Below are 17,834 nucleotides of genomic sequence, written 5' to 3' on the forward strand. Positions count from 1 at the left end.
TAATATTGGCACATAATGGTGATTTTAGCTTATAAATGCTAAACAAAAGAAAAATAAATTGTATCAAAACTTACGTAACTACATAGCAATCAAATTAGAAGGAGCTCTATTTAAATATAAAAATATTCTAATTTTAAAAGTCCTTTAAAATGGCAGAAAATGTTTAGTCCCAAATACTCCAAAATATTTTCCGTATTTTTTTTTTCTTTTTGCCTGGCCAAGCAGCCATAAGATAAAAATAATATTAATATTTTCTTCTTTATTTTATTGAAAAAATATATATCTCTTTTTTATCAGGAAAAGACAGTTCTTGTGCATTACAAACTCTGAAAGAAAACAAGTTCTAAAACATCAACCAAAAATAATATATATTTATATTTATATATATATATATTTATAAAATAAATGATAAAAAAACCTAAACAAATAGCACAGTTTCTCGAAATCTTGAGTCCAGGGAATAAGACAGGTTAAAGTGGTTGTAAGGGCTGACGGATTCCAGATCATGTTGAGCGTTGTATCCAATTTAAAAATATATATATATTTTAAAAAAGTGATATTTATTTCTTCTTTAAAGAAAGTTTATTTAAAAAAAAAAAAAAAAAAAAAAACTTTTCACAAACTGACTGCTAGTCCAAGTATCCATAGTGCTCAGTCTCTGTCTGTTGGGTGGCAGTCCTGACCTGCAGATGCAGATGAGACACAAGGATGGAATTGTTGATAACAGCAGATAAGATCATTATACAGTTACACATGATAAACGGCTATGCTTAGATTACTTCTAAATAAGGTAGAGCCCCTATTTATTTTCCTTAGAATAAAGAATAAATAAATAAAATAATTTAATATTAAAAAATTAAATATTAAAAAATGATTAATATTCTAGGGTTTTTTCTGTATTTCATCATAGTGCTGAGACAGCACAAACTTTCTGAGTAAACCTTTTTATTTATTTTTTTTTTTTAGAAAAAATGAAAATTACAGTCAACACATTTGATATTTGTTCTAAATCTGAACAACCGACTGATACAATCTGTTCCTCCAGACCAGTACGGTCTCTTACCGGCCTGGGACCACATGAGTGTGTTGATGCAGGCCTGCATATGGGTCTGTACAGGTTTGTGTTAGGATCAGCCTGATTTGGCCTTGGACATGGGTGTCCAAATTGGCCAAAGTTTAGCAATTTTGCCAAAGGGACGGATCCGTTCATGCATGGCTATCTTTACACAGGCAAACAATGAAAACCAGCTGCAACTTACCATTGGATTACCTATAGCTACAAAATACCAAAAGTGAATTTTAAGGTAAATTTGCCCTTTTAAAGTAACAGCCACAAATTATTCAGAACAACATTTACAGGCACACAATGGATGAGAACTAGGGCTGATGTTAATGGCAGTTTCTAGTAAGAAACACACACACATACAGGTCCATTTTAACTATAACTCAACACTGAAAAGTATGCCTCCAACTGTCCTAACGAGTTTGTCTGGAAAAACAGGATGGCAGCACAAGTCTAATTTTAAGTTACAACCCCATTCCAAAATAGTTTAATAACATGGTACAAATGTCCATCCTCCAGGTCAGAAAAAAAACATTTTACTTCCAATTATTTTGCTTTAAACCATAAAATATCACTGATCAACTTTCCATCTCTATTTCCATTTCTTTAGCAATGTTTGATGCCATACTCTTTGCCTAAAAATGGCATGCAACTTAGTCCCAAATAAAGATGTATTTTATGTTAGGATCATTTACAAGAAAGATAATAAGGTGATGGAGCAAGACACCTGTATAAGAAATGTTGAATACAAATACAATCATTTTATACTGTTTTGTGTTGTAATTACCTGTGGTACTTCCTGCTCCCTCTTTTCCTGTGCTTCGACATAGGGCACGAGTTTCTTCTGCTAATGCACAGCAGGGTCCTTCTTGACAGTACAGTACCTCCTCCTCCTCTTCCTCACCCTCCATTTCCCAAGATACATGTCCCACACATTCAAGCCCCCCGTCATACCCTGGATCCTCAGGAATGATGGGGATAGGCTGGCCAGCTTCACAACCAGCAACAGCTGCAGCTGCTGCCGCTGCAGCTGCCTCTGCCAAGGCATATTGGATGCTGACCGCATAGTCCTCATTGTAGCAGCTTCCATGGTTTTCCTCATAAAGGCAACAGGGCCTAGAAGGATGGCCCAGAACAGTTCCTGGGTCTGTCCGATGCAAAATGCTGGAGGTAACACTATACAAGCCTCCACTGGAGGAGGGGCCTGATGTTTGATGTGGATCTGGACCCAAATATAAGTTAGTACAGTCTGAGCTGGGATCTCCAGCTTGCCTCTGAAAACAACAAGTACAACCCTTTTCAGGACCCCGCCTGTCTTTTCCACCACCTTGAGAGATGGAAACTGAGGCATCTGGAACAGTCCCAGAAGATATTACTGCCCCACGGCGCTCTAAGGAAGAATTGCTGCTATAATTCATTTCCATGCTGCAGCTAGAAAGACGGTCCCGTGAAGGTGAATTGGGGAAAGTCTGATGAGATCTGCATTCCACCCTCCCTCTCCCACTCCCTGTACCTCCCTCCCCTCCACATCCAGGAGCATCCCCTCCACCAGTCCTAGCAGGGCTGCGACTCCTGTATACATAGGGATCAAAATCACTGCTTAGGGAACTGCGGAAGGTGGAACAGCTGCCATACACTCCCTGGTTGCTGGCTTCAGTGCAGTCCAGCATGGAATCACTCGATGATGCATGTCCCTGTGCAGAGCTGGCACTGGAGCTTGAGCTAGAGTCACTGCAGGGAACATCAGCCAGGTACCCACTGCATACTGACCGATGCTGATGTTGGCTGTGGAGGTAGCAGCTTCCAACAGAAGAAGGTGGTGCCATGTGCATCAAGGTAGGCGCAGGCTGGTAAAGCATATTATTGCCTGAATGAAAGGAATGGTTATGGCCATTCTCAACAACCCTAGGAGCCTGACTTCCACCAACCTCCTGTTGGTGTGGGTAGCTTAGGCCCTGGAAGTAGTAGTGCTGGTACATGGTCTCATACTGAGAATAACAAGTGCCATTGTTAAATCCTCGCCCACTGTACTTAGCACGGCGAAAGCCATGCCCAGCTGGTGGGGCTGGATATGGAGGATGCTCTAAGTCACAATGATGTCCTGAAGATGCATGGTCCAGTGATACAGGTCTATAACCTGCCAGGAAGGTTGGGGTACGAGCTGGGTATAGGTCTGGCTCCAATGGCCTTTCCACAGTCAGTACTGTAATGGGGTTGCCGTGAGGACCCATGCTAGTACGGGTAGGATATGCAGCAATAGGACCAGTGCGTTGTACTCTCCCTGGGTAATGAACAGGAAGGATAACTCGCTGTTGCTGCTGCTGACGGCCACGATTCGAAGAGTTTTCTACACAAACAGGACCATGGCCTCCTTTCTTTTGCTCTACAGAAACAAATAAAACAATCAAAATTAGGTCTTTATGCAATCATATACAACCAATGGAATACTTCATTTTAGGATAACAAAGCTGAACATCTGAGAAAAATTTTGGAAAAATGTGAGAAAAAGTTCTGTTTTAAGTAACACCATCTGCCATACCCAACAGAAAAGTAAACAGAGACTGCCAAGTGACTTACTATTTAGAAAAACAATACAAACGACAGAGTTAGTATTTTTCACAAGCGCTAAAATATAATGACAAGAGCAAACAAGTATAATGACAAACTAGGAACACTTACCAATAATATTGTGCCGGCAGTGCGGACACGTGTGGTTCTGGAGAAGCCAGGGGTCCACACATCTTTTATGGAATCGATGTGTGCAGGGAATGACTCTCAGCTCCTGGAGAAAAGACATGGGAAAAGAATAAGATGCTTACCAGTGACCCTGATGGATCTATACTAGAATAGTGTTCATTTAAAGTTGGTATTTTCTGGCACCACATGAACCAACACTGTAAAAAAAAGACCGTTTTGTAATGAACCTTGTAACAGGTCCCGCACCATATTATGGTTGGGGGAACGCGCAGTAAATTTCTGGGATAAGAAAAGCTATTTTGTGATTGTGTAGCTGATCAGTTGGTATGGAAGTATAGCAAGGCAGGGGTGTTCTGTAGTACCATGGCTGGACTTTTCCCGTTTGAATATTGCAAATGGAATTCCCTCTACATTGGTTTCCTGAACTAAGGAAAACTCAGGCTGGTCACAGACTGCTTCTGTGACCAGTTTGCCCCACACATCTTCAGCCCTTTAGGTTCCCTAACCTGCCTGTCTGACTGTCAATCTGTTGCCACTTTCCACCACTGCTCTAACCCTATATTCGAGCTTACCTCTCCATCAATGTATTTTTCAAGACATATGGCACAGTCAGATGTGGAGCTACTGCTTAAGGTGTCTAGGCCACCACAACTGCCTTCCCGAGGAACTTTCCCCTTAGCCTTGAACTTTCTGGTCTCCATTTTTTCCAGTGCCTGAACAGCCATTCTATTCATGGAATTCTGTTTAGAAGAGAACAAAGAGACATCAATATTTCACACTGGGCCGGGGAACCTAGGGACCCTTCAACCAAACTATCTAACAGGGTCTACTAATAATGAATTAAAAAAACACAATCAATTTAAATCAACGGATTACAGATATTCCAACAGGTGCACTAGTACCTAATACAAAAGAAATATGTAACTATAATAATGTAACATATGCATGCAACAGTGAGTTGTTATTCAGCATCAGTCTGGGCTGATTCTCACCCTGCTTATGTGCTGCCATGGCATACACTCTCTCCTGTGTATGTACCCACAGACACAGTGTTGGCCTGGGTGCAGACACATGGAGTGGAGTTTGGCTCCATAAAGCATGATTGTGCATTTCTGCAATGAAATCTACTCCATTTGTCTGCACCAAGACCAATAAAGTGCCTCTGGATGCAGATACTGGAAAACGCAGATGCGATTGGAGGGGGTGTTTTTCGGCCTGCACTTATAAGCAGGCACCCCAGTGTGGCACTGGCAAATTCTCCCTCCTTCACCATGCTGGCCAGAAAGCTGCTGCTCGTTTCCTATTGTACACTACTTATTTAACGCAGTGAAAAATCACTCAAGAGATCATTTAGGAACTGGGTTAAGTGAAAGACGCTTACAAACTGTTTACACGTTCCCCCAGTAAAACAGCATTTAAAAAAACAAAAGACCCTTTTCTTGAGGCATCTTCTCTAGATGTTCTACTCACATGTGCTACAAAGACTTTTTGCTGAAATCACGTGGGAAAACCAATTATAAATAGATAAATGGATAGATAAAACAAGCAGATGTAATATTGCCATACATTTCTGTAAGTGGCACAGCATGCCTTCCCTACACACTGCATGAGCAATGGATAACATTTGCTATACTGCACAAAGACACAAGTTTTGCATCATTCATCAAACATTGTTAGTTGCATGCATAACATCAAAATGGCAAATTCTTGCCTGCCAGTAAAAAAGCAGTACCTGGCTCCGTCGCTGCTTTAATTTGATCTTGATAAGGAGAATTAGACAGACCAGAGACACCACCACGAAAAAAGCTAGGAAGATTCCCATGTCAAAATACTCTGTTGGTTGCTGAAGGGAGTGAGAAAAAAATTCCATCAGAGAACAAATAGCAGATTACATAGAGATATTTTAATAATTTATTTCTATTCCCCTGTGGTACCATTTTAATTTTGTGAGATTTGGCAGCAACCTACCCCTCAGCAAGAAATTTTAAAGGTCCTTACCCGAGGAGGGCGATGTTGGATTCTTGCACGGGCTCCTTTCTGTTTGTTAACAATATTCATTAGCTTTATAGCATCCATGCCCTTCATATAAACCACAGGCCTTTTGAGTGGGTCTTCCAAGCCCTGATTCAGCTGTAGGGTGAACAAAAATACTTTAGAAGTGATTAGAAGAAAGGCATGGAGGGGAAAACCCATCCAGCTTCAAGGATATCGGAGACACCTGGACAACATTTCAAGCTAAAAAAGTCTTTACTGAAAACATAAGATCACTATCTATATCCCTGGATCATCGGCTCTACACATTTTATATTTTATAAAGGCTGGCATAATAACATGCATTAACAGATATCAGCATTAAAACAGTTTGCATGTACCCAGGGACTAGGCACCTCTCTACTAAACCACACTTGGAAACCGGCTTTATGGAATTCTGGGAAAGGAGCAAGCAATGACCTGTTCTTGGCTGTTTCCCTCCTTTTAGTCTCTATTCTCAAGTCTATAGCTCTTTGTTTGTCAAGTTCAATTTAGGAACGTTTCTGAGCAGAAGACAGTTTTGTTTGATGAGGTTTTAAATGATCCGCAATGCCACTGTTATTCCAGTCTCATCTCTGTCTGAACTTGCAGATCATGGAGCCAGATCCCTGGGGTGCATTTATATATAGGCTATATGGCGTAGGGGAAAATCTTTAAGTATAGACAAGAACTTTCTCTATGGAAAGAAATACTTTAAAATTAAAATACTATTTAGGGCAAGAACTTGTGGAAAAAAGAGAAGAGAAGGTAAGAATGATGTGTACGGAAGCAACAGAAAGGCAAAGAGTGCACTGCCATGCTGATGAGAGGCAATTACATGTAAATCTACAGGGATAATCAAGCTATACTATTTATTGTGCTGAGCAGGGGCCACAAATACTGACTGGGAGGGGAGTCCATGTGTGTCATATTGTAAACAGCCAATCTTTTATAACTTTTATTTTACCCTGGGGGTGGGGGAGCATTAACATAACATAAGTGCAAAGGTATTTTAGGGAAGCATGGACTCATACACATTAATAAAACAGAAAAACAAGCATTAACAATCAAGTAAATCGCAGAGCTTCATTATCTAAATACGCCTCCCTCTGCCAGATAAACAGATTTATTTCATACCTGTTCAACTGCATCAGGGTTATCAGACACATCAAATATCACAGCTGTAGCGCCTCTCTGCACTGCCCTTTTTGCCTGAAAGGAAAAAGACATCACTATTATTCATGTGGGCCACAAAAGCAGTCACTGAACACACCTATACCTAAAACACCTATAAGAACACCTGGAACCTCAGTATTTCTATAGGTCAGTGTCAATTTTTAATATTAATTTAAGGTACTAAATTTTGACTTTAAACTTTATTTTTTTATAATGAACAACTATACAATATATATTAAACATATTCAGTGCTAAGTTGCACACGTAAATCCTACTGAAACCAGTGTCTCTCTTTCTGGTCCGATGCTTACAATACAGAAGACATGTCCCCCCGGTATGTTATCAGCCGCTTCTCTTACACAGATTCATGAGTCAGAACCAGCATTGCATAAAATATAAATAGCTAGTTACAGCTTTAAAAATCAATTTAAAATAACTTTAAAATGATTGAACCTTTCTAAATTGAGACATATTGTAAAAATGCTTGGAATCACATATAGTCATTATGCAAAAAACTGTTGTGTTGCACTATAATAATAATATTATTTCAGATAAGCATAAACCATAACCGCTCCAATTTGCTACAGATATGCATCTGCAGCTAGGGGCATCCCTCTCCCCCAAGTTGTACTGTGATACAAATACAGATGTCACTGTATAATACATTTAAAGTAGGCCAAACACAGACGCAATTCAGAACAAGCTTTTCATGTGTTGACCACTAGAGGTCGCTCTGGTGAAACTTACTGTTCCTGTTAGTATGGCAGCTACAAATGAGAGAATGCAGTTAATGAAAGGGCAGATCAGCAGCTATTTTACTTACAGCCCACCAGAACACACACCCCTTGTGAAAGGCAACTAAATAACCAAGCACTGGTACTATCGTCATTGCAAGCATTGCTGAAGCTCACACAGAAGTTTAGAGAAGGCAATATTATTCTCATGGAGAAAAAAAAGAATGAAAGGACAGAAGAAATCTGAAATCAGTTTATCTCCTGGTCAGATGCTGCTGACAAGGCAATGCTATATCACTTTATATAAAGGAACGTATTTACCAGCACTAAACTGTAGTCACGCAGTGGGAGCGACCATGCACATTTCCTATACAGCAATTGGGCCAAATTGATGGCAACTCTCACAGAAAAGTACGACACTACTTAAGTCTGAAAATAAAAGTTGGTGATGTTATAACTTCTGAATGTGAATGCGAGAGCATGGTGCACAGGAAGCATAGAAGGAATGCTAAACATCTACAGTTTTGATGTGGGGAACCATTACTATAAAGAATGTGACATTTTAGGGGCATTTGGGAAACAAGAGGTAAAAAGGGCCCTGTCTAGAAGAGCTTATGAGCCTGCAGAATAGGCAGCCGTGTAAGCAGCACAAAGCCATGTGACTGGAGGGTGCCGGGAGTTGCTAATAAGACTGAAGATCAGAGGGTTCATCAGGGATAGGCTTAGGCAACACACACCTCTATATGAGATACAAATGCATGGTATGCCACAATTGTCTCTTTCTTAACATAGAAAATGAAGTTCAAATAAACAGTTCCTTCTCTGGGTATTTGCCTCTATGTTGTAGAGGAGAATAAAACCCAAAAACAAACATTAAAGAATAAGACATCCAGCACAGAGCAAACAAGGCAAACACGTAAGCTCAGAATTCCATTATGATTATATTCACCCACTCCTAATTCATCCAAAACTGCAATGAAAACGGACTGGATAAAAAGTGTTGTGCAGGGACCCAGGTAAAGTCACATGACAGCCCCCTACAGCTCTCTGAATCATTAGCCTGCAACAGTGTAGCGACTGCACACTCCCAGCAACACAAGTATAGTGTCCAGCGCACTCCCTACTTGTTGAATGGGCATCTCACACTGATGGGGCAAAAGCACCGGTTGCCTTTATTACTTATTTTTGGTAGCTCTTTGGGGGTTGGGGGACAGGGGGTTAATTTGCAATTAAGCAATAAAATGCACTATAAAATAATGTAGCTGTGCAGGGGGCCCTTGCATTCACTGCACAGAGAGAAAATAGTGCGCTGCACTGTATTACACACACACACTCGAGCCATCCACTCCAGCATTCCACAAGCCTCCCATATCCGGATCTTTAGGGCTGCCGGCTGTGACCTTGCAGGTTTCCTTGGCAGGAGATCAAAGCAACGAATCCACAAACAGCAAGGAATGCAATCTTCTGCTCTCTTCTTCTCCCTCCCGCCTGCATCTTTCCCAACAGCGCTTTTTCATCTTTAGCACTCTGTTCTTTCTCCTGCGCTCGCATTTCTGCCTCACCACCAACTTTTGCTTTATTCCAAAAAGTCTTAGCACCCATAAGGCCAATGAGACTACACGTCCCAGCATCCTTGGAAACTTAAAGCAATACTGCTCAGACCTCCGCGCATAGTTATGTTTGCAAATACCTGCATTAAGTATCAATTAGGGTTTGCCTATTGCATATTCCCTCTTTAAAGGAACAGTAACACCAAAAAATTAAAGTGTTTTAAAGTAATTAGAATATAATGTATTGTTGCCCTGCACTGGTAAAATTAGTGTATTGGCTACAGAAACTCTACTATAGTTTATATAAATAAGCTGCTGTGTAGCCATGGGGGCAGCCATTAGGGCTCTGGCACACGGGGAGATTAGTCGCCCGCGACAAATTTCCCTGTTCGCGGGCGACTAATCTCCCCGAACTACAATCCCACCGGCGAAAATATAAGTCGCCGGTGGGATGGCACACGCTGCGCAGGCAATTTCGGCAAATCGCTGAAGTTGCCTCGCGAGGCATTTTCGGCAATTTTCCGAAACGACTTACATTTTCGCCGGTGGGATGGCAATCCAGGGAGATAAGTCGCCCGAGAACAGGGAGTTTTGTCGTGGGCGACTAATCTCCCCGTGTGCCAGAGCCCTTAAAGCTGGAAAAAGGGAGAAAAGGCACAGGTTACATAGCAGATAACAGATAAGCTCTGTAGAATATAATGGGGTTTTATCTGTTATTTGATAAGTTACCTGTGCCTTTTCTCATTTGAATGGCTGCCCCCATAGCTACACAGCAGCAGTGTTTATATAAACTATAGTTGTCCTTCTAAGGCAAACACACCAGATGTACCAGTGCAGGGCAACAGTACATTATACTGTAATTACTTTTATACACTTTCATATTTTGGTGTTACTGTTCCTTTAAGCTATGGCTTTCAGTGCCAATATGAAAATAATCTTGATATGTCACAGAGTAGAAACTGAGCTGAGATGAGCAATGGATCCAGGCAAATGTGATTCTGACAATTTAGCCAGCGGTGTGTAAGGCAATATTGGCCCATGATGGCACAGCTACAACGCAGTGCGCTCTCTTTTCCTGGCACAGAGTAAGTTACAGACTGGGAAGCGGTTAATGTGAAGAAGTGATTTCTCCTGTAATCCGCCCATGTTGTCATGCTATAGGGGAGCCTCAGGGAAGAAAGGTGGAGTGGGGAAGGAAGAAAAAATTCTTTTGAACTCTTTTACCACATAGGACGCTTCACACTTTTAATTATGAAATATGGTTACGAAAAGCACAAACTGCTGCAGGGTTTCGTTGTGGTGGCTCAATGTTTAAATCCATGTGTTAATATTGGGGCAGTTGTACCTAATGAAAAATTTTATCACTTCCAGGACATAAAAAAAGGCACAACGTTTGACCACGTGCAATGACCCCGAGCAACCAATAAGATGTTTGCTTTTGAACAGGTGATCAGTAAAATCTACCTGCTGATTTAAGGTGCTATAGGCCTAGATATAAACAACAAATCAATTCTCTTTATGCTTAACTGTGGTGCAATTAAAGTATTTATAGAATTAAGATATGAGTAAATTACTACAGGATAATAACTTTGTATTTGGTCATAAAAATTTAGAGTTTTCCATATTTGCATTTATGGATAGGAGTGGTTGTAGCCAAGTTGCTTGCATGGTAGGTTATTCATTGAAAAGAAACGCTACTTGCTCACTGCGCACGTTTCTGTAATTAGCGGAGGGAACTCTCCATCACTTAAATCAAAAGGTCTGACAATATTTTAAAGTTTAGATAACCAGTTGTGCATTTGTGTGTTTACTGACACTCTGATTCAAACAATAAGCAAAACAGATATTGTGGAGGCCAAAGATGGTATAAATAACTTATCCTGTATTTATAGGCGTAGCAAGGAAAAGGGAGCATTTTGTACTGGAACAAGGGGCCTCCACCCCGCTGCCATTGTTTTGTTCACCTGGCCAAAGGTATTTACATTAGTAAGGGTATTTTACATTAATCACTCCAGTGCAAACATTATTATTTTATGTATTCAGTTTAGACTTCAGTTGAGAGTATTGGTTAAATATTTATGCATGGCACGCTGAACGCAATAATGGATTTATCTCGGCACCAGTGAAAGAACTGGAAGTACCAAGAGACAAAGCACAGGAGGGCAAGCCAAAACCCAACACTGAAATGTAGGGACAGTGTAAACTCGCCTCTGATAAGAACAACAATTTTTTTTTTGTCTGAAAAGAAGAAAGAACAGGTACACAGAGGAGAAGTATGGAGAGGGCACGCTACTCGTGCACAATTAGGAACCACTGTGGAAGGATGTATCATAAAGCGAATGGCACTATAGTTGGGGACAAAAAGCATCAGGACGGCCTCAGGTTCTACTGTAACCCACTAAAGGATGCTAGGAGATTTAGTTCAGAACAAGGAAATGGGGTTCTACATTCCTGGGCTACAAAACCTCTAGTCTATGTCAGTAGGGTATTCTGAAGGGATCCCCAACCTTTTATACCCATGAGCCACATGCAAATGGAAAAAGTGTTGGGGAGCAACACAAACATGGAAAAAGTTCCTGGGGTGCAAATAAGATTTGATAGCCTCTATGTGGACAGGTAGCCTATAGAATGCAATCAACACTTGCCTCCAAGCCAGAAATTAAAAAATAAGCACCTGCTTTGAGGCCACTGGGAGCAGCATCCATGGGGTTGGTGAGCGGCATGTTGCTCCTGAGCCACTGTTTGGGGAACACTGGCCTAATGCATGCAGCACTGGTGAAGTCATCTGGATCATTTTACATACTTTAACCCTATCAACAAGCCTGGAATGAGATTTGCCAAACCAAAGAATTGCATTTCTGTTTACTGTATTAAACTATCTTTTTAGAAAATATACCTGCTCCCCCTGTGAGGAAGCATAATGTTGCTCTGTATCCAAAACATATGTTAGTTCCAAGCAGAAAATACACCAGAAACCTATTAAAACAGGGAGATTTAAGAATATGGGGCAAAAGTTTACATTGCTTTGCAGACCACACACAATGATCAAGCTCAGCCAAGCTCATGATCATTTCTGCATGTGCAACCCATTGCATTAATAACCACTGGTCAAATCCCACCAAAACGGATTTCCCCCCAATGGAACCACAGACAACAGCAGAAAACTCCGATTTGGGCATCTGTGTGGTCCAAGCCTCCCCTTTGGTATAAGGTGCTGCAACATCTGCAGAATGCATTCTCAATAAGAAGCTTCAAACTGCCACTTTAAGCCTGGGCAGTTGGCATGTGGAGATCCGAATAAACAGAATATTTTCCTGGATTGGATTTCTTTCATCCCTGAGTAAAGTTTGTTACAAGCACTGCTTAGCACCTTCAGAGAACATATGAGGGCACATTTCTAACACCAGCATGTGTCACCGCTGTGGGGCTCATATGGTGCCCGCCTGTGTGCGGTTTACGGGAAAAAGTTTCTGAATGGATCAGTCCTGGAAGAATTTCAAGGGACTGTGCAAAGTGACCTTCCCAGACACAGCAGGGAAGTCATCTAGTTTGTCAACTGCACTCAATACCAGCCTTTGTTTTAATATCTGCATCACAGGGCGAAAGCACTCAGGCATGTAACACCTTCACTTTAAGTTTGAGAAGCACAGTTGCAACCCAGATCTTTGGGTTCTGCGTACTGCCACTAACGTGGCTGGAAAAGCCAAATGCCATCGGAGTGATATTTAAAATGTTACTCATAAGGTTGTATTTATAAAAGGAAACCTCTGTAACTGGAAGAATGATACATAATAGGTTATTCATTTAGAAGTCCAGGCCACAGGAGTTACAGGTAGAAAGCACAAAAACAGCATTAGCCTATTACCTGCTCATCACCACTGCATTTATACTAAGATATTCTGTGTGCAGTAAAACGGATCTGGTTATATAACAGCACAGTGCATTTGCTAGTAAGAGCAACACAAGACATTATAGAACTGTCTACTACAAATGAATGTAGGGTGTCTACCTATGGGCTCTAGAAACCTTAAATGGAATCCCTGAGGTTTCTGACCATTCCATTCTCCATCATGCCATGACCACATATAATGTAAAAAACAAGCACTTATCCACCTCCACAAATAGAAGAAATGTTTAAAAGTTACCTTTTGCACCACTTTAATGAAAATGTGTCCAAAACCTTAACTATAACCACCCAGCCACTGAACTTCTAGTAGACATTTGAACACTGTGTCCAGGAGAGACAGTGATTATCTGCATTTGTATTGTAGAATGCCAGCCATACTGCGGACGAGCAGCTAACAGCTAGGTGGATCTAGCAGGGAAATGAAGTAAATATTTTCCTGTGCGCAGACATAGCTGTGATTGGCTACCCATATCCATACGGTGCCTCTGGGTGTGGGGTGTGGGGGGGGGGAGATAATATATTTTCCTTTAAATACTGTATATATTATTTACACACACCACATAGAACACAATTGTACAGCAACCTGGCACAGCTCAGGGAATATAGTCACCCTGTGACTTTCCCATAGGAGCCAATGCCACGTGGCTGCAAGGAGAGTTCAAGCGGGTACTTTCCCAAGTTCCTCAGGTGACCCCAGCTTTGCAGGTGAGGTGGAAGGAGCGGTGACAACACAGAAAAGGAGACAAGAGAAGCCTGTTGGTTGCAGCAGCATTAACGGACAAGATTAATGATTAACAGATCAGAGGCAGCGGGTGGTTAATGTACAATTCACAGGTCATTCTGGCGGCACTGATAAAAGGGAAGGAAACAGGCAGCGTTCCCAAACTCTCCTGCTGAAAAATGAAATAAGAAAAAAGGGAGAGGGTGAAAAAAATGAAGGCTGGGGGAAGGGAGGGAGGAGTGTGTGGGAAAGTGGAGTTGGGAGCTGACTGGAGGGAATCTTATATAACATTTTGAGTAACTGCAATCACCAGATGCAACCATTAGGGTCAGCTCTGATACTGTGTGGCCACCCAGTGCCGGACTTTCTTGGTGAACTTGCCTGAATGTTGCAAATGCCTTCATACACAGCTGCTTTAAACAGTACCACTTTATATATTATATAAAAATATACAAATAATTTTGTATATTCGCACATTTGTGTGCCTGTTGTAGGGAAGTAGGACTGTTAGCTCCACAGGGAAAGTGACTGAAGTGAATCACTAAAACATGTTCTCTAGAAAGCTCTCTGTAATTTCCCACCACTATATAAAGGATTATACTAAAAATAATAACAGTGCAATGAGTTCCACACACCCTGGACGAAGTTCCTTGTAATCAGCCAGTTCTGGTGGCACGGTAGTGCTACTGTCATTATCGGCTGATGTCCTCGTCCAGTTTGTGGGTCTGTGGGTGATGGGGGACCCAGAGGGATTCCTTTATAGCACATGGCAGGGACAGCTTCCCAGGGACCATGGTAACAGGCTCAGTGGCCACTTTGGGAAAGAAATCAGCAGCAGTGTCGCGCACAGAGGGAGAGGAATGAAAGGATAAGTGATGAGAAATGGAGGATTACCCGCTGTTTTCCCACAGAGCCTTTCTGTCTTTCATCCTAGCCATGGGCCGCCTGTGAGAACCTCAATCCAGTTTCCACAGTGTTATCAGTGTAGTTTAACTGATGTAAAAACCTCCAGTTAGAAAATAAGACCTTTACAATGTCTTTGCACAAGTCACATGGGGCTTATTAAAAACCTAATAAATGCAAACAAACATGACAGACCACTTGAAAAAATAAAGCCAGTCATACATGCCAAAATTTGGTTGAGCAGTTTGGCTGATCTCAACCATACTTAGTACCTGTGCATTTATTTCATGTCTGGGGGATGTCACTTTGTGACCTTGTTGGATTGCAGGCAGTCTGGGCAGTCTAAAATGGCAACAGCAGACGAGGGGGTAAAGAGCTACCTACCACTGTTCCTCCTCCTGTAGGATTTATCCTTTGGGCTGTTGGTGCAAAAGATTGGAACAATGGAATGTGATTATGTATTTGTCTGTTTTCCCAGCGTTGTTTGATACCACAGAGCCTCCTTTAGTAACAAGGCGCAGCACGCTTCTTTTTGTACTTTCTGGTGCCTCTTTAGCCATAGCTACTGTAGTAGTGACGCAAGGCTTGAGGGCAGGGGAAAGAGCGCATAAGGCTGGGGATATATAATATCTGTGTATCTGGCATACACACATACCCCACACCACTGCTGCAGCAACCATGGTTCGAAGGGTGGCAGGAATTCAAGACATAAGAGTAATGTCACACGTGCAAAATTGCCTCTCTGGAGCTTGACAAAACACTTGAAAATACCTCATATTTAAAAAGCATTGGAATTGTTGTGTCCATGGTGATGCACGTGCTTTATCACTCAAAAATGCTCACTGTGTGTTGGCAGAAACATGCCAGTTGCTCTTCAAGGAACAAGTATTTTTGGCAGTTGTGCCACCCACCCGAAAGGTGATTTTGTGCAAGTGTCATTACCCACAGATTAGGGCCAGTAAGTACTATAATAGGCAGTGTTACATAGTTATATAGTTACATAGTTACATAGGGTTGAAAAAAGACCAGTGTCCATCAAGTTCAACCCATCCAAGTAAACCCAGCACACCTAACCCACACCTACCAATCTATACACTCACATACATAAACTATAAATACAACCACTAATACCAACTGTAGATATTAGTATCACAATAGCCTTGGATATTCTGATTGTTCAAGAACTCATCCAGGCCCCTCTTATAGGCATTAACAGAATCTGCCATTACCACATCTCTAGGAAGGGCATTCCCCAACCTCACTGCCCTCACCATGAAAAACCACCTACGCTGCTTCAAATGGAAGCTCCGTTCCTCTAATCTAAAGGGGTGACCTCTGGTGCGTTGATTATTTTTATGGGAAAAAAGAACATCCCCCATCTGCCTATAATCCCCTCTAATGTACTTGTACAGAGTAATCATGTCCCCTTGCAAGCGCCTCTTTTCCAGAGAAAACAACCTCAACCTCGACAGTCTCACCTCATAGTTTAAATCTTCCATCCCCTTAACCAGTTTAGTTGCAAGTCTCTGCACTCTCTCCAGCTCATTAATATCCTTCTTAAGGACTGGAGCCCAAAACTGCACTGCATACTCAAGGTGAGGCCTTACCAGGGACCTATAAAGGGGCAAAATTATGTTCTCATCCCTTGAGTCAATGCCCTTTTTTATACAAGACAGCACTTTATTTGCTTTAGTAGCCACAGAATGACACTGCCTGGAATTAGACAACTTGTTATCAACAAAAACCCCTAGATCCTTCTCCATTAAGGATACCCCCAACACACTACCATTCAGTAGATAGTTCGCGTTTATATTATTCCTACCAAAGTGCATAACTTTGCACTTATCAACATTGAACCTCATTTTCCAGTTTGCTGCCCAGTTATCTAATTTTGTCAAATCGCTCTGCAAAGCGGCAGCATCCTGCATGGAACTTATAGTTTTGCACAATTTTGTGTCATCAGCAAAAATAGAAACAGTACTCTCTATGCCCACCTCCAGGTCATTAATAAACAAGTTAAAAAGCAAAGGACCAAAGACTGACCCCTGCGGTACTCCACTAATTAGAGAATGTTCCATTTACCACCACTCTTTGTAATCTATCCTTCAGCCAGTTCTCTATCCAACCACCATAGATAATATGCTCATTGGAAGGTAAGTGCCCGTTATTTTCTGTATATTTTTGGCATGATGTGTATCTGAAAAACCTTATTAAATAGTTCACAAAAATCGAAACCTTCTGAAGAAAAAACTCCCAGCATTACAGACGGGTAATTACAGACACTGACAGGAGTGAATATGAGCCCCCTTACCCACCCAATGGAAGGAAGACATGTTTTTGCAGTTTCCTTTCTGGGGGAACACTCCTTCCACTTGCGCTACGCAAGATTTGTTCCACACACTGGAATTCTCATAGAAAACAAAGAGCATGCAAAGGTCTAAGAGAGATTTGAGCTTCCTTCATACAGCCATCATCTCATTCAGCCAAAGACAACATTTTGTTTTGGGTTTAACTCTTCTTAGATGATTAAAACGTATTCACAGACCAAAGCATTCACATCCCACATCTATACAATATAGCAGAACATCACATAAATGCCCTGTCTAATGCTATTATGTGCAGAACCATTCAAATCCTTTTTATCTGCATTTCATACAACTGGGGCTGCCAGAAGTTCTGGGGAAAGAATAGCAGCCTTCCTTTGTTATCTTTCCTCCTTATTAATATCCTTGGTATCAAGCATCAGTTTGAGCAGCCAGGCCAGTAAATGAATACCCAGGTAACAGCCCTGCTAACAACGCAGCATGCATTTAATATATGCAGTGTTTGGGTACCTGGGGACAGGTTTTAGTTTACTTTAAGCTGGCCATACAAGCACCAACATAACCGAACAAACTGTATTTTGTACGATTTCCGTACTGTGTGTGAGTTTTGTGGGAATTATTGTCCTGGTGATCGGTATTTTAGTCAAGACAGGTTCGAAAATTTTGGTTGGATAACTATAATATGGTGTGTGTATCTGACAATATCATTGGGTGACCTACAATGTATTTCCGGGACATAACTTTAGAAC

At 41.4% G+C, this 17,834-nt stretch overlaps 1 protein-coding gene across 1 annotated transcript in view; it reads right to left on the reverse strand.

Moving 5' to 3' along the window:
- Nucleotides 1-206: 206 nt before the first annotated feature.
- The window catches only part of znrf3 (zinc and ring finger 3), an 80,945-nt gene continuing 63,317 nt past the window's right edge, over nt 207-17,834 (reverse strand). The window contains 7 exon segments of the mRNA NM_001079396.1: nt 207-683; nt 1,851-3,446; nt 3,743-3,845; nt 4,333-4,500; nt 5,493-5,603; nt 5,759-5,890; nt 6,908-6,982. Coding sequence (NP_001072864.1) covers nt 652-683; nt 1,851-3,446; nt 3,743-3,845; nt 4,333-4,500; nt 5,493-5,603; nt 5,759-5,890; nt 6,908-6,982 — 2,217 coding nt within the window. The 3' untranslated portion in view covers nt 207-651.

The sequence above is a fragment of the Xenopus tropicalis genome, chromosome 1 (genome assembly GCF_000004195.4).
Source record: "Xenopus tropicalis strain Nigerian chromosome 1, UCB_Xtro_10.0, whole genome shotgun sequence".
Classification (NCBI taxonomy): Eukaryota; Metazoa; Chordata; class Amphibia; order Anura; family Pipidae; genus Xenopus; species Xenopus tropicalis.